This window comes from Dermochelys coriacea, chromosome 3, assembly GCF_009764565.3.
Source record: "Dermochelys coriacea isolate rDerCor1 chromosome 3, rDerCor1.pri.v4, whole genome shotgun sequence".
Lineage (NCBI taxonomy): Eukaryota > Metazoa > Chordata > Testudines > Dermochelyidae > Dermochelys > Dermochelys coriacea.
The window spans coordinates 191,217,666-191,238,744 of NC_050070.1; the positions used below are offsets into that span (position 1 = coordinate 191,217,666).

Sequence of the window (21,079 nt, forward strand, 5' to 3'; positions counted from 1 at the left end):
GGGGGAATGGGTAGCAGGTCTGATAATACTGGACTGGTGTCAAGGATGCTGGCCAGTGGATCTCGGTGCCTTCTTTGCTGCCTTTTTCCGCTACTGGACCACAGTGTGGGCTGTCTTCTCGAGAGGACACTAGCCGAGGGTGGTTTGGTAGTTGCAGTTTCCTCCAAATCAGCATAGACTGCTCTAGTAGAGGCAGTCTGAAATGAATGTCTACGGACTTCGTTTCTGGAGGAAAAGAAGTGGCAAACTGAACATACATCTGGGATGTGGCTTTCCCCACAGCAATTATGTGGCCATCTGTAAGCAGGACAAGACCGTCACATGAAGAGCAGGATTTGAATCCAGATATCTTAGGGTGTAGCTACACTGCAATGTAAGTCTGGGCTCAGACTCGGGCTTCAGCCCAAACCCCTTCTCCATCTACACACAAATCTCTCAGTCTTGTGCTCAAATCTAGGGTCCTAGGATCCTGCAGGGCTGAAGGGTTTGAGCCCGAGTCAAGCTGGGACCTAGGGTTCGAGCCCTATTGTTTTGCAGTGTTGACGTAGCCCTCTCCTCCCACTCCTCAACTTGGGTCCTGGAAATCCACCAAAAATATTCCACAATCCCATGAGTCAATTTCCTTTGTCCTCTCTAGCCCAAGAATCTCCAATTCACAGAAGTGGAAGCAGACCATGTATACCAGCAAATAGCAAAGAGGTTAGCAGCATTGCAAATTTCCCACCTCATGACCAGCACAGGGAGCAGATTAAGCAGCTCAAGATTGAGTAAAGGAAAACCAGAGACAAGAACCACAGGTAACTCACCAACATCATGCCCATTTTATGATGAGTTTGACTGGATGCTGAGCACTGCGCCAAAGCCAGACCCATGGTGGTGACCAATGACCTGGTCAGCCAGGATGGTGACCTGTTAGCCCCAGAATCCAGCATGGGGACTGACAGGTGTGAGTGGCAGGCATCAAGTGAGAACAGAGAAGTGACTGTGTTGCTAAAACCAGTTCCAGAAAAGGCTCTGGAGCAAGAGCAGCAACAGAACATCCTGAGGCCACACTCGGAGGAGCTGTTTGATACCACACAAAGAAAAGCCCGCTGCACAGCCTGCAGCAGACATGGAAGGGACAGAAGTCAACCCTGAGTGCAGTAAGTTTCTGGCTCCATTTTAATGTTTATTAATACAGCAATGGGAGTGACTTCCGTTCTATGAACCAATGTAAAAGTTATTAGAAGCCCCAGCTAGCAGCTCATATCTGCTAACAGAGGATTCTATGCCACCAGCAGCTCCCCCTCCCCTTCTCCCTCCTCCCTCCGATTGGAGTTCAAAATGGCAACCAGGAAATGCAAACAGTAAAAATGCACTGAAAGTGAATTTTTATTTAAGAAGGTACAGATTTTTGCCAGGGCAAGTCTGTTTTTTAAAAATAACGTTACATTGCCATGTCTGAAAGTACACCACTCTATAACCACTCAACGGTGTAATGAGCCGCCTGGAACCAGCGAACTGCAGATGGGGGAGGTGGAAATGTTTTCCATTTACAAATCTAGTCCATTTCAGTTAAAGGTAGTCCATGCAGTCCATAGGTGACAACATCATTTATGCCAAATTCAACTGGGGTTTGAAATTCTGTCCAGAAATGTGGCAGGGGAAGGGAGGGAGGAAGAGAAAGACACAGTCCCAGGTGCTGATAGCTGCAAACTCTTCCTGAAGCAGGAACTCCAGATAGGTAGTCAGATCAGGGACGGGGGTATTTGCTAAGGCCATCACGGTTGTTGACCAGCCCACTCCACTCAGAGATGCATTGTTCAGTCATTATACGTTTGAATACTTCAGCTACATACACGGGAGGTTTCCCACCAGCAACTTAAAATAACATCTCCCCCTCTGCCAATTGGGCACCAAAAGAACTATTATGTCCTCCAAAATGCAGAAGGCCTGAAATAACAGAAAAAACTTTTGTAGCATGGCCACTGATGGCACACACCCCAAACCCAAGTAATTCTTCAATTTTTAGAAAACAAAAAACATTGTCTCAGCACTTCTTTTGCTGAGATGAACCAGGCTGTGTCCAGGGAGCTTCTGTGATATGAAGCATCCCTCTCATAATATACTGAAGTTCAGTTTTGAAAAGTAACTTTTCTGTGCTCCTGCACTGACCTATTTGAGACAACAACCTTTTGGGTCTTGCCTTCCAGGGCCCATGACCTCTAGTGGCTGCAGTATCTCCACAGCTTGCCCATATGCAGTAGAAGTCTGGACCAACATACCTTCATGGAACATTCCAAGAGGAAGCATTTCCATGATGAACTTATGGCTGAAGCCGTGGAGAATGTCAACAAGGAGTCCAGTACCAAAGAGACAGAGGGACATGGCTAGAGGAAAGGCATAGTGAGAGGCAAAAGGAAAGGTTCAGGCTGGATGCACAGCTTGAGGACAGAGTTTCAGCATGGGAGCAGGCACTTTGCCACCATTCCTGTTCCAAGAACTGCGAAGCAAGGGAGGAGGGCAGAGCTCAGCAGAAAGAACTGTTTGAATGATTCATATCACTAATGGCTGCAAGAGTCAACTGTGCAGTATCCTGCGATGCAGTCCAGAAGCATCTTGGAAAACTCTGTGGCTGGGTGGCCCATGCAATCGGAACAAGATCAGCTGGGCAGAGAAACTTTGCTCCATGTAGCCCTCCATATTTACCCCATCCTCTTTAGATGCCTCCACCCCCCTCCCTTGGCAGCAAGAGCACAGCAAATGGGAAAGAAAGGGAAAGGAAAACAGAGCTCATGCAACAGTAGGGGGTTTCTGTCTTGTACATGTGGTTTCACTGTTTGCTCTTGTTCATGCACTTTGTTGGTGGTTTTGGTTTGGGGTTTTTTGGGATCTTTTTGAAGATTTTTTTGAAGATTCTGTCGTTCCTGGTGTTTTGGAGTGGTAATGGCAGATGGCCTGCCGGGCAATGGGTTATTGTTGTACTTTTCTAATACATGTTTATAAATAAATATTTTTATTTTATCAAGGAAGTGTATATTATCACTACATCACATCATACAATGTGTATTTAAAATAATAAAGGGAAACATATGATCAGGGACAATTAGGAATTAGTATGCAAACACTATTCCTCAATACATTTGTCTACATCAATCCATTCTTCAGTCACTTCCTTATATCAATCCAAACTGTGAATCAATGCCAGACCTCCCCCCACGCTACATTTGATAAGTGGTCACGTCATTCATAAGTCGATTGCCATGCAGTCAACCCCCACCACTCCCCAAGCACTGTAACTCCCCACAACCTATGAGCCCCATACCGCTGCCAAAAAAGCACATTCATAAAGCTACCATTCTATACCCACTGAAAGTGTAATTAACTTCTTTTGCCAGGGTCTCTGAAATCAGAGAACAGTTTCATATACCAAGGAAAAGGGGGGTACTCAGGGTACCCCAGAAAACCATGGGGACACGGACTCCATTTATGACACCATCATCTGGTGGGAATAGTGTCCCAGTCTGTCCACAAATATAGACTCCAGAATGGGGGGAGAAAAAAAAACCCTGGCGTCGTGAACTTTCCCAGTACAACCCACATTGTTATTAATATGTCAACCTCTGTGGTCCATAAGGCCTGCATAACAATGAAGTAGTACCCTTTGTGGTTTATGTACTCATGTGCTCTTGAGAAGGGCAAACTATGGGCACATGAATTTCAACGATGGCCCCGGTGCAGTTTGGAAACCTCATTCTCTCAAAGCCAGCAGTTACTTCAGGAATATTAGTTACATCCGCTACTGCGGGGTAAACCATACACCTAATTGCCTCAAAAACCTCAGCCCCCATTTTACCCACAGCCAACTTTCCAACATCAACTTGGTTGGCAATGGATATGTAGCAGTCTGGAGAGGCCAGGTTCCATAGAGTTACAGCAACCAGCGAAGCACGAACATCACCCTCATGCATGCAGTCTTTACAGTTGAGGGTCGGGGTAAGCTGCTCACAAAGCTCCAGAAATGTAGCTTTCTTCATGTGAAAGTTCTGGATCAACTGCTGGTCATCTCAGCTCTGCAAGATGATGTGGTCCCATCAGTCTGTGTTTGTGACTGTGCTCCAGAAGCACTGGTCTTCATAGCACGCATCAGTGACTGTAGGAAGTGTCATAAGCAGCATCAGCCAGTGTGGGTCTGACGTGTCTGTCTCCTCAGCCTCTTCCTTGTGCTCCGTCATAGGCTCTGACAGGTGCCTTTGGTGGGGTTAGAAGATGCGATCAGAACGTCCACCAGCATCTGATGGAAGCTCTGCGTTTTCCTGACACAGGAGTGAAAGCTCAAGCAGGAGAAGTTCTTCAAAAACACCGTCCTCCTCATTGCTGGGTCTGGTAGCTGGGAGTCCACAGACCAAAATGACTTAATAGCCTGCCAACACATCCTACAGAGCAAATTTCCTGAAACATGCATGGTGGACAGTCAAGTTTTCCTATAGAGCACGATCGTCAAAGGGCTGGACTGGCCACATTTCGGGAGGGAGTCTGGGACACGGTTGGTTTCACTTGGGTCTGCATGATGCAGTGTAGACTCCAGAACCCCAGGTTCGAGCTCAGGTTAGAAAATTCTTAACATAGGGTTAACAATCTGTGAAGATGCTCCAGCCCTGGGTTCACTAACCCAGGGTCAGCTGACTCAAGTCCCAATAACCCTGGGCTTACATTGCAATGTAGACATACCATTAGAGTCTGTCACGATGCATGGCAGTTAGTATGACACACCTGACCCCACTATACAGGGGGTTTGTTGAACCAGGTCATGGTTTGGGGTTTTTTTGTTTTTTAAATCTGATTTGATTGTAGATTTTTGAAGAAAGGGGAACAAATTCTTCACAAGATGGTTTTGAAAAAGAAGATTAGCAAACACTAAAGACAGTAGCAGAATAGACACCATGGAGCTCTCTCTTACTGCCACGGGCAGCAAAAGGGAACTATCAGACGATCATGGCCACTCTGCCTTTTATGCCCTCACATGTGAGCATGAGGCAGCACGTGTAGGCCCAGCAGCCACTGCTATTAAAAAGACTCCAATCTCACATGCTTGAGGCACATGCGTACTACAGTGGAATCCAAATTGACACATTCAAAGAACTAAAAATTATTGAATATACATAATTATGTTTCTAATAAACTATATAAAAATTGCCAAAAATTAGATGGGCTTCATCAATGCAAATGAAATATTTATATAATTTATATCATAATAAATATTTGCATCTTTCTTGTTTTATTTAAATAGTTCCTGAACTAGTTCTAGAACATTATTATTTACTACATCAGCAGCACAAAAAACAACTTTCACTATGAGAAATTCAGCCTGGATACTTCATAAGAACAGTACCACTTTTGTTCTTAATATGTGCAACACTGTACATAAAAGACAATGTAGAGTAACCAAAAGTGAAAACACTACCAATGATTAAAAATGTGTTTCATAAGCAAGATCAACTATTTCTCCTTTTTTTTTTTTTTTTTTTTTTTAAAAAAAAAAACAGTTTCCAACATGTTTAGCAGCTTTTAGTATTTAGGACAAGTGTTTCATATCAACATTTTGGGCCAGATTCTGACAGACTCGTACATATGTGCAGAGAAAGGTGGGGGGAGAGGAAAAAGTACACAAAAAAACTCCTCACTCTTTTTGCACCCCACACACAAGCCTTGTCATAAATCATATTTCCTGACTTCATAGTGCAGCAACTGGTCTCTGCTAGTGTTCTGGTGGGCAAACACCACCCAAAAGGAACACAGTCCTGTTCTCCTTCTGCACTAGTCTGCAAGGCAAGACCATTATGCCAGGGCTAGCATGCTACACCCAGTGAAAAGGTGTAGTAGCAGGCATGGAGGAATTCTACCAGCTGCTACAATTATATCATTATGGACTTTATTATTCCTGTCTCGCAGTTTCATGCTGGAATGGTATGGAGTTGTCACATCCCAGACATCTCCAGGGAGCTCCAGGAGAAATTTTGTTTCCAGAAGGCTTATTTCCATTGGGATCGCCCCATCCAGTAGGTAGTTTTACACCATCCCAACCCAGAACTGTGCCTAATAGGCATGACAGAACCTTTAATGATGTAATTGTGATGAATGACTTCCTTTATTTTGTCTCTGATTTGTTACTGTTTGTATGCACTGTAAGTTATTATTTAAAATCATCTTCCACTGCAGAATAGCCACAAGCTATTTGTATTATCAGCATTAAAATACCCCCTTCCCCAGCTTTTTTTTTTAAATTGTAGAGAGAAAGTGTATTTGTGAAATTCAGGAGGCTAAATTTTCACCTTTCATAAATGGAAATACTTTCAGAGGAGACCTTAAAAACAGAGGTCCTGTCTGGCACATATGAACATTAAAGATCTCATGGCACTTGTTGTAAGAACAGAGGTTTGAATCAGTGAACTCAATCAAAATTTTCACATGCCCATCCACACAGCCCCTCCCCACAGGATACTGTACATCAGTGTATCAATTGGTTGCTAACGTCCACTTCAAATATGGTTATGTTTCTGAGGTGCTTTATGGTGAAACAACACCTTAAGACTCTATCAGGGAGAGATGTTCTACCATGTACAGCATATTATATGAATATAAGACATATTATATCATGACATATTTCTAATCAAAATGAATATGTTGTTAAGTCTGTGAAGATTATCATGTGCTATGCATTTATTATTACTAAAGGTAAACATCATAAAGACCTATTCTGATTTACCTACCTAAACAATTATTATTTAATACATTTCATTTATGGTCAGAGTGAGAAAACCTGTAGACATGCATGGGCAGTAGGGAGTGGACAGAAGCAGCCTGCAGTTTCTTTGTGGCCTCTCACCAATTCCCTACCCAGAGAAATTAGAAAACAACCCACATAACTGCAGTCCTTGCCAGGGGGCATAGAGAGGAGTCACAATTATAGTCCATTCCTCTCCACAACAGATATAGGAGAGAAATGCAAGCATTAAGAAGTGGGGGCATCACTCACAGTCCCCCATACACCTAAAAACTTTGAGACCTATAGTTCTTAGAGCTCTCACTAGAGTGAACTTCTGCACTGCCCCCAATAGAGGGTTGTGATTTAATGCCACTTCATGATCAATACCTCTCACTAAATAAGGATATTAAGATATAGCTAAAAATGTACAGAGAATTAACTGAACTTTAGGGAAGAAGGGAAATTGTAGCATGATGTCCATACTTACCTCTGAGTTTGAGCCACCATCATATGCACTGGTAGCCAATCGGGCCAAGTTGCATAAATGTTGAAACAGGTTTAGACCAGTCATACTAATAGTTTCTGGTTTTAGCTGTGGCATCTAAATAAAATAAAAGTGCCTTAGTATGAAAAGAAAATTGACAATGATAGAGATGGCAATGATTTCAGGGCACTTATTCTCTCAAAACACACAACAACAACTTCACTACCACCCCAAAACAGACTTTAAAATTATACGGTCAGTAAAGTTTTGTTTTAGCAAAAGATGTGAATCTCTTTGTACTGTACAGATAAAGCCACCAATAACGACAATCCTCCTCAATGGACCCCCCACTTGAATTGGTGCTGGAAATTGTTTAGAATGGACAACATTTTCAGCACTGTAACATTAGCATTTAAACTGTTGTCAGCAACAGGATAATTTGCTAACATACCTGACTCTTCAGGGTTTAAAAACAACTAGGGTGCCTATGGACAATGGAATTGCATCCCAAGATGTAACAGTCTTACTTTATATAATTAGCAGAGTACATAGAAAAAAAAGATAATACATGGTCTACTGTAAGTTCCATTACGTATGATAATTACCACATAAAACTAATTGATATATATTGTAAGTTTTGCTGAAGGTGGTTCAAATTAAACGCTCCATCCTGGAAACAAAATCTTTAGTTATCAATTTGATTAACTGAGAAAATATACTTCCTACTTTACAAACTGAAGAGAAAGGGAGTGAGAAGTCTAATGTAAAAATAGATTAAATTAGGGGGTTAAGAAAAGAGAAATGACACTCTCCCCCTTCTCCCACCCCTTACTTAAATAAAGAGGGATACACAATCCATGCTGTATACCAAGGAAGAGAAGGGACAGAAAGTCACTAGCAAAAAAGGTTTTCAATGGCTGATTACTATGCAATTAGTAATCCTGTTCTGTGCGATAAACCAGAATAGTCACAGTTTTAGCAAAGGGAGTGGGTGTGTCAGAAAGAAGGGTGGCAGACAACAGGTATCTTCCCTCGAAGTCAGTGGAGCAGTAACAGTCAATTTTCAGCCACTACTGAAGTCCTAAGCCTTCTGCTGCTCCTGTGCCTCCATTCCACAGAAGGCAAGAACAGTAGATCCATATACTGGCAAACCTCCCCTTCCCTCAGCTTGGCTCTGGTCTGTCCCGAAACCCGACTCCATTGAGATGCACAGAGAGAGATACTGCTGACTAGAAATCTATGGCAGGCAGAGGGGATGGGATGGACATTTGAATAGGATTCCCTTCCACCTCACAATGCAGAAGAATAGTTCCATTGCACCTGGCACCTACCATTGCTGCAGAATGGGCAGGACTTTCCCCAGAAGTAACTTTATATTAAAATCACTTTGATACAGAAAAAAAAATTTAAACTCAAATTAATGAAGATTAATTAAAAATTGTTTTCATATACCTTTTCTAAGAAAAGATGCTTGTAGGTTTCCATTCCCATAGCATGCTGATCTTTACTTCGTACTTGATTTAAGAACCAGTGTAATGCATCATCATAGCACTCAGAATCTTCTACTAAACAATGCCATAAAATGTCGACTTGTTCTAAACTCAATCCTAGAAATAAAATGTTTGTAAATGCTTCTTTATAATGTCAGATAAATTTGCATATTCTATCTAAAACAGAACAAGAAGTAGAAAAGGCACAAAACCCTTTGTCAGGATGATAAGTTTTAAAAACATGTCTAGCAGCAGAACCACCTTTTATCTCCCATATGTAGCCATCAACGGACAAGCATCTCTTTCTCCGGCATTTTTGCGCAGCGTGGAACTGAGTAGTTGCCATGGCTTTTTGTCCTTGATTATGTGAATATCCATACAAACACACACTCAGGATTTCATTCCTATCAAACCGCAGGAAGTTTCTCACTTTATACATGTGTTTAAACACATTCTGGACTTCATTTTTGAGTTGGAAATTGAGCTAGTGGTTAAGAATTATATATCACGATTTGATTGTTACTTCCTTCAAGGGGAGATCAATATGCCACTTAGCTCTCATCAAAGCACTGGACTTCATTGGTTTGCACTCAGAAACTGGTGTTCCTGGTTAGGCTGCAGATTTCTTCAAGGGAGAACACTGTGGACTATTTTATCAATGGCACTGTAGGACATTATACTAATTTTTTGCCCTTGACTATTGATATTATGGCTCCTAAATACCCCTCTATTTGTGCCATCCTGAGGTCACCTTGATTTAGAGACAACCTATAACAGATGAACTATGGGGGGGAAAGAGTCTAGAGTGCCATTGGTGGAAACTGAACTTGGAGTATGACCAACTGAGGCACAGACAAGTTGTGAGGTTCTGTGCCGTATTGCATCCGATGAAGTGAGCTGTAGCTCACGAAAGCTTATGCTCAAATAAATGTGTTAGTCTCTAAGGTGCCACAAGTACTCCTTTTCTTTATTGACAGCTAAGTAACCTTTCTTTTCTTACATCATGGTACCAATGAAGTCTTGATCAGCACAACAATTCTAAAAGTGAACAGTCTATTTATCCACAAGAACTCACTCAGAATTAATATTTTCTCAATTTTAGGAATTTTCTATCTATTGTACTGCATGGACAAAATCAAAGAGATTGTGGCAGCACAGCCATACCAGCAGGTGGCAATAATAGTAATATCTTCTTGAATTTTGGTTACTTTTGATCATGCAGATTCTGGAGGTACTTGGAAAGCTGCAGCCTACACACTGTTAGCTAGAACCACATGGCTACTAAAAGCATGATTTGACCAAAATGAGTGGTTGACTAAGTATCGTATGTTACTGACAGTCTCACTAACTACTATCTTATCTCTAACTCTAATCTTTGTGGCAAAACAATTGTAGAACCACCTAGAGTCCTCATATTTTCTTCACCCTTGTAATCTGGTATGAGGCCTGGGGATGATACAGACCCTCTATGTTGGTAGCAGTAGATTTTACATTTAAAAAAATTAAATTAGTTTAAATTAAAATGAAGTTAACTTTAGGAGAGTGTATTACTAAAACTGCACAAGCCTGAAGGATTAGCTATGCTATGCGGCAGATCTTATCATCCATCAGAGGCTGCCTCATCCAAATACGATAAACAGAGTACTGGACAGCCAAGTGGGATATTTGGAGTATTTTTAATGCATAATTTTGACTGTTCATACTAGAAAAGAAATTATTACAGGAATTTCTAGGCTTATTCACTATTTGGAAGCCGTAGAATGTTCTTACTGTTCATTTTCATTTGCTGTTGTGTAAGGAGTTGCATTTTCTTTGGTGCTGTTAGAAAGAGAATGTCAATAATTAGTACATCTCCCTTCCTCTCTTTCTTGCTGCTGAAACACCTTGTTCACATGTCTGACCAGGTGCTTCTAATGTGCTCATCAGCAAGTTCCAACAAAATTATGCAGTACAATTAATTAGACTGAATGATTATTCTCCAGCCTTTCCTTATGTTATCACATGGAAGTGGAAGTTTATTTAATTAATTATTGTGATTGTATTAATTTTCTTCAGGGAAGTAGTGCCAACACTTCAATCTCACATTCCAGATTCTCTTTGTCTGTATCTGTTTCCAGCTGCAATGTTAACTTCTTGGTTTTGCTATACTGTAATAGTGTGCAAGTATTCTGTGAAGTGCTCCTTGATCTCAATCTTCTATTGAAAATCCAACTTTGCTGCTAAATAAAATTCCCCCCAGGCCTGCTTTTCCTCTGAATGGATACATGAGTAGCATGTTTGTCCTTCATACTTAATCCAGTCACGTATACTTTAGTTTAAGTACCATAACTTCAATAGAATCAGTGTTCACTGATTGTTGTTCTAACTCAATAAACTAATGTCATTACAGGAATTAAATTTGTATACTGATCATTTTCATTCTAAAATATTATTTAATTGTCCCCAAATATTACCATTATTTAGCACACAATATATTATTCCAGAAAAACATTTGTAAACTACATTATTAAAACATAAAAATAAATAACATTTTTGCACTCATATTGCACTTTCTATCCTGCAATTACTGGACAGCAGGAAATGGAGCGACCCGGCCACAACCCACTCAGCTCGTGCTGGGGAGAGGTTTCCCCCTGCCCCCCAAGCCTGCTCCTGCCCCCCACAGACCTTTGGCGCAGCCCCCCTCTGTCCCTCCGTGGAGACCTGAGGACACCCCCCCCACACACAGGGGGGCTGCATAGGGCACCACAATGTCTAGGGACGGCCCTGCCCATTTTGTAAGAAAATTGATGCTCAGTGAAGTTAAACGACATGACCAAGCGAAGCTGGCAATAGAATCCAAAAGTTCTGATCCCCAGTTCTGTGCTTTAGCTACAAGACTGTCCTCTCTTAAGGTACAGCTTTTTAGATTAACCTTTGATATTGTGATTTTAAAAAAATATATGGTCATATTAATTCAAAAAATAATCAGATTGTTAAAATGTAGATATGTTTAATTGTAAAATTCAAGGGATGGATATTAATTATCAGGTAATATAAAAAACACTTACTGAAATGATCTGGTGATCCAAGAGTTGAAAAAACACACGTCAAAAACTGAAGACGCACTTGAACTTCTGCACTATGGCTGTACCTACATTTGAATATTTTTTTTTAAATAAAACATATTTTTAATTCATTTGCAAATGTTTAATTACTTATATCAATCCTTCTCCATCCCTACACACACACAAACTTGAGCAAACATAAGAACATAATTTCTCATTAATTTTTAAAACTACTTTCAAAACTTCAAACTAAGTTCAAAAAGTAATGTAAACCCCACTCATACAGATTCTAGCACAATACAAAATAATTTGAAAAAGAGAACGGGGGGCAATAGGTGAGTTTTGTGTGTACTTTATGCACCTTTAGTAGGAGCTGTATCTGCTCAGCACCATGCAAAATGGGGTCTTCACTAAGTTTCTAATACATCTGCAAAATGCTCAGAAATGTCTGAACTTCCAATCATTGCATAAAGATGAATTATTCTTCTTTCAGCAATCTTTGCAAGTGCTGCCTAGAAATTTTAACTATATTCCCCACCTATTATGAGATGCAGGTTTAATGAACATAAAAGAGAAGAAGGGAACAATATACGACCTAATTTTCAACAATGAACTATTTCAGATAAAAAGCTAAATTTTCAGTCAGCTTCAAACCAGCCTTTAAAATTGTAACTCATCACACAGATCTCTAACTACAGGATTTGCATGTGCAGATGAAGGTTTTTGTGAAGCTGAAAATTAGACCCTAATTGAAAGCTAAACTTTTCAAATGTGGATGCCTAGAGTTAGGCAATATATAGATACATAAATAAAAGTGACCTGATTTTCATAGATGCAGATCTTGTGAGTTGCAAGTGCTCAGCAATGCTATAAATTAGGCAACTTTTAAATGGGTTTAAAAATAGACTTAGGTACCTAATGTTAGGCACCCAGGTTAGAAAATGGGCACTAAAGTTTTAGCACTTGAAGCTAACTGTATTGTCTTAATGAGATTTTATAGCAGAAGGAAAATTAGTAGAAACACCTTAAAGGTTTTTAAATAAGCTAATTTAGATGCCTTTGATCAATTTCTGTAAATAAATCTTTACCTTTTATCAGTAAATGTAAACATTCAAAGCAATAATGATTAATAAGGATCACTTTTAGAAAGAATTGAAAAGATTAACGTGTTTTTAAAATTAAAGGCAGATATTTAACATGCTAATATGAGACACAAAAGATGATCTTATTAAAATCAGTCTATAAATATTTGGCTAAAGACATAATATGGTTGCAGCAAGTCTTCGTACTGCTCATCTTTCTTGCACCTACATTTCCCCGTCAAGGATTATTAATTATTATAATAAAAAGAGAATTGTCTCAGAAGAAATTGCCATAAGGACAAGAATGGAAAAATTAGTTTAAAATTATAAAATTATATTCAATACTCACAAAATCAGATGCATACACTATACTTACAATGCATGTTTATGTCGTCCTTCCCTCACTGCTTGAATGTAGTGTATCAAATTATCAAAGAAGAGTTTCATCATGTTAAGTTCTTTTTCTGCCCACCTGTGCAATTTAAAGGAAAAAAATATTTTGCTTAATTGAGACATATATTGTAGGAAAATTCATATGCAAATTAACAAAGCTAACAATCCACTTTCCATATGCCTGGAGGTATGCCTCATCACTTATAGAATCTTGAGAAGTCTTCACTATGTTTCTCTGCTCTATCTTCTCACCCTTAAGGCTCCATAGTGTAGGCATCATTTTCTGGCTAGGACTAACAGATGGAACTTCCTTCAGAGCCCATCAACACTGCTCTTTAAGGCTCTGATTCAGCAAAGTATTTAAGTGTCTAACTTTAAGAACATCAATAGCAGTTCCAATGACAAACTATATTTTAGCCAAATATTTATAGACCAATTTTAAGATCTTCAATGAGACTACTCACATGCTTAAAAGTTAGGTATATGTTTACGTACTTTGCTGAATAAAGGTCTAAATGGCTACAGGAGTTGCTGATGAGTGACATAATGCACTACCTTTCCAAAAAATCCAGGTGTGCTTCCTCTGCAGCACTCAAAACTTCTGCCAGTTCAGGGACCAAAAACTGAACCTGATTTTCCCCTAAGGCAGAACAGCACTACACAGCCTCTAATTTTCATCAGGAACTAAAGAGATCAAACTCATTTCATATAGGCCATCAGATGGTAATGACTTTGAGTAATAATCAACCTGAGACTTGGACCAAATTTGAATATGTGATCTAGATGTGAAAGGCTCTTTATCCTATCAACAGCCCTTTGGCAATCATCACTTTCCTTTTTTTGGGGGGGATGTTGGTGAGAGAAGGTATTTTCACTTACATTGTTATCCAATGTGTATCATAACTGCTCCCAAATTGCTGAAAGGTACCAAATAACTTTGGAAGAAGACGAAGTGAAACTACTACAGATCTAAAGGGAGGAAAAAAGAAATAACTGGAATACGATTTTGTAAATTAAAATCGCTGACAGTATTTAAAGTTAAAGTTATTGTCAAGGGTGCATGCTCTTCACTGACAAATTCACTTTCAATTGAAAGTATTGGGCATATTTGGGTGAAGTCCACCTTTGTATGTACCCCTCTCATGAACAGAATTTGGAGTGTGAATATTAAAAATATTTATATATAAATAATACATTACGCACAATATTGCTTTCAAGTATAAAATAAAATAGTATTCACTTTGTTCATTCTAGAAGTCTGATATTTCAAAAGATTATGCCAAACACACATTCATTAATATATTGGATTATCATGCTGAGAGGTAATACATTTTCTTTTGAAATTTCAGCAAAATAGGTCCAGTTTTAAGCACATGAAATGTATGTAAACAGAATTAGATCTGCCCCAAACTGCCAAAATAGTAACATTAGATATGTATATGTAGGCTATGGGTGCACATCTGAGGAGCAGGCAAAAAACAAGGCTAATTGCTGAAAACATCAACAACCCAAGAAGTGCCCCAATGGCTTAAATGTTGCACACTGCTGTTTGGTGTGCTGAATTATATTTCACTTTTAAAAACAATTATAAGAGGTTTATATAATGTGTCTTATACTAAAAAAACAGTTCCTAATAAAAATGGTAACAGAACATAACGGAAAAGATTGCAGCCATTGTTTCCCTACAGCTTGGTCACCTATTTCACCTGAATTAGTTTTTATTTATGCTGAGCTTCAGACAATAGAATATAAATCAATAATGTGCTAGACTTAAATGCCTAGGACATACAGCACCACTGAAGATCCCTAGATGGAGCAAGGAATGGCCCAGAGGATCTCCATTTACATACTGAAGCTAAAATAATTTTCCATTTAAGCATCTTATTTGATATCTTTGCAGTGGATCTGCTTGAAGAATTTAGCTCTAAGAATGAAATCACCGACCCTTAACTGGTTTGTTAAGGGCCCTAGATAGTCAGATCTATGGCTGTGTTTGTGTCATAGCCACGTCTGTCATGACAAATACTACGCACCATAAATCAGGGTGTTAGTATATTAGTTAGCCCACTATGAACAAGATTCCGCTATGAAGTTTTATCCGTTTGGTTCTGGATTAGCATATTGGAGATTAACCTGTTTCTTTAAGTAGTTTAAACTATTAATTATTACAAAGCTATTTCAAATCATTTTTATTACAAAATAAAAGTTATTTTACACAAAAATAATATGAGCCTGAACTTCATAATGTCTCCCAGGACAAGCAACCAGCCTTAGTCACCCTCATGAAAAATCCAGTTTCAGAAACTCAATTAGACCAGGGTTTTGACCAAATTAGAATGAGATGTGCTCCAAAAAGTGCTAAATGTTTCGTCTGAGTTACAGGCATGCAGGTTCTCTCATAAAACTATGAAGAGGACTGAAGTCTAAAAAGATTTTTTGGCACTGCGAACGTCTAACTCTTTTCTATGTTAGCCATAGTTAAATGCACCAAAGGTTTATTAAGATAACTCTGCAGTCAGCAAACTTGTTTGCCTCAGTAAAAACAGGCTGTGTGCTTCTCATCTTCCTCTGGTTTGCTTAAGTGGGTGTAGGTCTTCTAAGTGTGCATGTATAACTCCCATGAAAGTTAACCAAATTTACAAATATCCCTTGAGGCAAAAAAAAGCATATAAGAATGTAACTAAATATATACACACATATATCAATTTAAGGAAGGTGTATAAAAAAGAGAAAGTTATTTACTGTAACTGGAGGTTCTTCGAGATATGTGGTCTCTATATGGATTCCAAACACAGGTGCACATGCGTGCCATGCACCAGAGCCGGACCTGTTCATAGTACTGTCAGTTGACCCACGCATGTCATGTGTCGGGCATAGTGGTATGGCCGAGGCTTTAAGAGGCTGCGCGGGTTGATGCTGTTCCAGTTCCCTCTTACTCAGCAACAGAGGAGCCCGGTACAGAGGGGAAGGAAGGCGGGACTGGAATCCAGATAGGGACCATACTTCTTGAAGAACCTCCTGTTACAGCAAAGTAGTCTTCACTTCAAGTGCTGGTCCCTATTTGGATTCCAAAGGCAGGAGAGAAGTGAGCAGTGGTCAGGAAAGAGGGGGATGTGAGGACTATCAAAAAGACCAAGTCTGTACGACATCGTGACTGACTGCAGCATCCATCGTTGTAGAGGGAGAAATGGCATAATGAGTGGAAAAAGTGTGGATGGAGGACCAAGTGGCAGCTTGACATATGCCTTGCCATGGAATGTCCACGAGGAAGGCAGATACGGCAGTGTCTGCCCAAGTGGAGTGGACCATGATTCCTAGTAGGAGCAGAGTGCCCAATAGCTCATTACTGGTCTCCATGAAGCGAGACATCCACTTGGAGACACGTTGCAAAGAGAGGGTAGAGCTGCGGCGACGCTCCACGATGGCAACAGAGAGCCGAGGGGGTTGAGCGGAAGGCATGGGTGTGATGGATATAAAAGGTTAGCATCCGACAAACATCAAGGGAGTGGAAGGAGCATTCCATGGGCAAGGCGTGGGATTTGGAGAAGAAGACTGGGAGGCGTATACTTTGGTTGAGGTGGAAAGAGGAAGCCACACTGGGCAGAAACGTGGGGTGTAGACATAAGGAGACTTTGTCCTTATGGAAGATGGTGAATGGGGGAGGAGGGGTCCATCATCATGGTTGCCAGTTCACTGACATGGCATGCAGAGGTGATTGCCATCAAGATGATGACCTTCATGGAGTGGTGGGTGAGGGAGCAGGTGGTAAGGAGTTTGAAATGGGATTTGGTGTGGGTCAAGAGGACGAAATTGAGCTCACAAGGTGAGGTGGGCTATTGTACAGGGGAAAAACATTGAGGAGGCCCCAGAGGAAGCGGGAGGTTGTTCGGTGAGTAAAGATGGAGAAGCTATCCATGGGTGGGAGAAAGGCACTGAATGCAGCTAGGTGAACACGGACAGAGGAGTGTGCTAGGCACAATTGGCGGAGATGGAGGAGGTAATCCAGGAGAGTAGAAATGGAGACAAAGTCTGCTGGGCTGTGGCAGTGGCATGCCCAGGCAGTGAAGCAATGCCACTTAGCAACGTAACAGACGCGAGTGGTTTGGAGTCTGCTCTTAGTGAAGATGTTACAGACGGGCACAGAGTAGGCCTGGTCTAAATGTGATTCCCAACCAAATACCAGGCTGTAAGGTGAGGAGAACATGGATTGGGGTTTGCAGTTGTCTGCAGACTTGCATCAGGAGATTCGAGATTGCGGGGTGAGCAGAGAGGCGGAGAAGGTTGCTGTACCACTACTGGTGAGGTCAGGAGAGAGCTACAAGGATTACCATTGCCCAGTCCCAGTGTATCTTGTTTAAGACCTGAGGGAGAATGGGAGCAGGCGGGAAGGCGTAGAGAAGATCCAAAGTCCAGGAATGAGAAGGGCATCGCCCTAAGAGCCCGGCCCGACGCCCCCTCAGGAGTAGAATAGTGGAACCTTGCAGTTTATTGGTGTTGCGAGGAGATTCTAGCACAGCATGCCTGTAGCAGAGAGAAGACTCACCGGCACGGCTCCTCCTGCTGGTCGTCTGGGATTTAGCTCTTTTCCAGCCTCTGAGTGCCCTCTGCTGGCCGGTGTCTCACCTGTCTGTTGATGTATATGATTGCTGTCATGTTGTCTGACAGTATTTGAACATGGGGGAAGCAGAAGCAGGGTAGAAAGGCTTGACAGGCAAGGTGGTCTAGGATGTTAAGCTCTAGGATATTGATGGGCATCTGCGCTTTTCGTGGTGACCAAAGGTCCAGTGCTGTGCAGTTGCCAAGATGGGCGGCCCAGCCCACCAATGTAGCATCTATGGTAAGGGTGGTGGTGGGGGTGCGGTACCCTGCTAGGACTGTGGATGGGTTGCACCACCAGCCAAGGGAAGCTAACAGAAGGGGGGAGGATGCGCAATTTGTTTTGTCAGTCTGACCGCGGATCTTAGACAGTACGGAGCCAGTGTTGAAGGAAATGCATATAGAGGCAGGCACATGGTGTAATAGCAGTGCAAACCGCCATGTGCCCCAGAAGGGAAAGTCACTGATGGATGTGTATGTGCATCACAATAAGGGAAATGAGGGCGACAAAGCAGTCCTTGGGAAGAAAGGCACGCATCGCAACAGAGTCCAGCTGTGCCCCATAAAAGTAAGTGTGTGAGTAGGGACAAGGATCAACTTTTCCTTGTTGAGGCAATATCCAAATTGTGGAGGAGGGTGCATCAATACTGTGGTAAGGAGGTGGGAGCGAGAGGGTACCATGAGAAGCCAGTTGTCCAGATAAGAAAAAAGGGTATGGCCCTGTCGGTACATGTTGGCCGCCACAATCACGAAGACCTTTGTGAGGAGGTGGGGGGGGTGCGGTAGCAATTCCAAAGGGAAGGATGCACAATTGATAATGGGCACCGCCCACTATGAAGTTAAGGAATTTGCGGTGAGTGGGGTGAAGGTCTGTGAAAGTATACATCTTTCATATCGAGAGCTGCGAACCAAGCTCCATGGGAAAGGGAGGGGATGATGAGGGGAAAGGTGACCAACCTGAAATGAAAGCTGTGAATAAACTTGTTCACGGATCAGAGGTCCAGGATGGGGCAAAGATCATTCCCTGCCTTTGGAATGAGTAAACAGTGGGAATAGAATCCACTGCCATGATAGCATCATGGAACAAGTTCTATGGCACCCTTGTAGAGGGGCATTGTGGAGAAAATGGTCTTGTGAAAGGTTCCGAGGGTGGCCAGAAGGGAAGGAAAGGAACAGAATTTGATGAGGTAGCACTGATGGATGATGTCCAACACCCAACGATCAGAAGTGATATGCGGGCAAAGAGGGCAAGACGACCCCCAAAGACGACTTGTGGCGAGACAGGAGGGGCCAGGGAGGGTACGCAGGTCTTGAGGGTTGTTTCGATGGTCAGTGAAAGGTAGAGGTGGCAGAAGAGGAATGTCGGGGTTGCTGAGAGCGAGGGCGAGGTGAGTCACTGGGGGTATGGTTGGTAAGTGGTCCATGGGCAAGGGCAGAGGGGTGGACGTTGTTGTCAGCAGGTGGAGGCTGGAATATCGATGCCCAGGGAGCGGAGTGTAGCTCACGAGTCCTTAAGGGAGTGAAAGGACTCATCCATTTTGTCACTGAATAATTTATTATCGAAAGGAAGGTCTTAGAGGGTCATCTGGACCTCTGTAGGGAAGCCGCTAGACTGGAGCCAAGAATCGCAGTGGAGGACTATGCCAGATGCCAAGGAGCAAGATGCAGTGTCTGCAGCGTCAACCCCACCCTGGAGCATAAACTTGGCTACCAGTCTGCCCTCGTCTATCGGGCACTGGAATTCCTGCTGGCGGTCTAGTGGAAGAGAATCTTGGAAGTCTGCCAGTTTGAAATAGAACAGAAAGTTGTATTTGGCAAGAACAGCCTGGTAGCTGGTGACAAAGAACTGTAACACTGTTGATGAATAAACCTTGCGACCCATCAAGTCTAGTTTCTTGACAGCACTGTTAGGGGGGAGCATTTGAAATGTTGCTGATGGGCATATTCAGTGGTGGCTTTGACCACCAGGGAGTTAGGTGGTAGGTGGGTAAAAAGAAAGTCGGTGCCCTTAGAGGGAATGAAATACTAGCATTCTGCCCTTTTTGATGTAAGGTCACAGGATGCTGGTGTGTGCCACACAGCCTGCGACAGCTGTAATATGATGGTATGGATGGGTAAGGCCATATGACAGCATCTGGGTGGTTGAAGGATGTCCAGGAATTGGTCCTTGGAGTCCTAAACACCTTCCACCAGGAGACTGAGAGAGGTAACCATGTGATGGAGCAGGGACAGATACTGTCCCTGGTCATTTGGTGGTGAGAGGGAAGGTGGAATAAGGGTGTCATCCAGTGATGACCAAGTGCCTGAAGGGATGGGTGGTTCCGACAGTGCAGTTAGGGCCAATGGTGCCGACGGAGAGGGAGCAACCAGGGGTTCTTCTTGGAGGGTGGCAGTATGGGCAGAAGATGAACAGCACAGGTGATGCATACTGCAATGATGGTAGGGGTCCAATGAGGGCCAGTAAGGACAGGAGTAGGGGGTCACCAGGCAGCAGCAGTATCCGTGGGTGTTGAAACCGTGGGTCAGCCACAGGACCATAGTCCAAGGGTCCAGATTGTAGGAGCAGACTGGGGAAAGGTCCATGTCCGGGGCGGAAGACAAGGAGGGAAAGGAGGAGCCATCGGCACCGGCGAGACCCACAGTGCCAGGCATGGAGCAGGAGGACGGTCAACAATCAAGTGGGGCTCATCTGTCACCAGAGCCAGCAGAGAATGATGGAGGACAAGGAGTTTGTTGGCCGGAGAAGGGAGCCTGGAGACAGGCGGAGGTCTGGAGTGCGGTGGAGTGCTTGCAAAGGGCAACATAAGCGCTGTCGACAATGTCGGAGGCAATAAACGGCCCCAAGTACGCGGAACCAGGTGTGTCAAGCCCGAGGGTTCCAGTGGACTTGATGGTGCTGGGAATGAAATAGAAGGTCCCAGTGTTGGGATGGAAGGCGGGGCCAATGGTGAGTGATGGTGTTTGGAGCAGAGCTCATTGTGCACTCTCTTCAGGGCTGAAGTAAAAGTTGGACCTTCTGCTGTGATGCGCGATTTCTCATCCAACCCATCATGGCTCTGGGAGGTAACGCTGTGTTTTGAGGCAGTCCTCGTCGGGGAGACGCCTTTGTGCCTGTACTTGTGCACACAGTGGGGCTTAGGCGGATGTGACGGTGCCGTCAGTGCCACATAAGGGACCTTATGAGGTGCTCACCGCCAGTGATGGGCACCGCTCCAGTGGTTGCGTCGGAGCCGGGTCCGGTT

General features: G+C 42.6%; 1 protein-coding gene across 7 annotated transcripts in view; it reads right to left on the reverse strand.

The window, feature by feature from the left end:
• Positions 1 to 21,079, reverse strand: part of USP34 (ubiquitin specific peptidase 34) — a 267,844-nt gene that overhangs the window by 151,328 nt on the left and 95,437 nt on the right. For 5 of the 7 annotated variants that reach the window (XM_043511968.1, XM_043511970.1, XM_043511967.1 and 2 more), the window contains 6 exons: positions 14,121 to 14,210; positions 13,225 to 13,320; positions 11,770 to 11,852; positions 10,490 to 10,537; positions 8,682 to 8,836; positions 7,233 to 7,346 (listed from right to left, as the gene is read on the reverse strand). In XM_043511968.1, the coding sequence (XP_043367903.1) occupies positions 7,233 to 7,346; positions 8,682 to 8,836; positions 10,490 to 10,537; positions 11,770 to 11,852; positions 13,225 to 13,320; positions 14,121 to 14,210 (586 nt within the window). The remainder of the gene's footprint in view (positions 1 to 7,232; positions 7,347 to 8,681; positions 8,837 to 10,489; positions 10,538 to 11,769; positions 11,853 to 13,224; positions 13,321 to 14,120; positions 14,211 to 21,079) is intronic. The other 2 variants (XM_043511969.1, XM_038397715.2) reach the window with 1 other exon arrangement.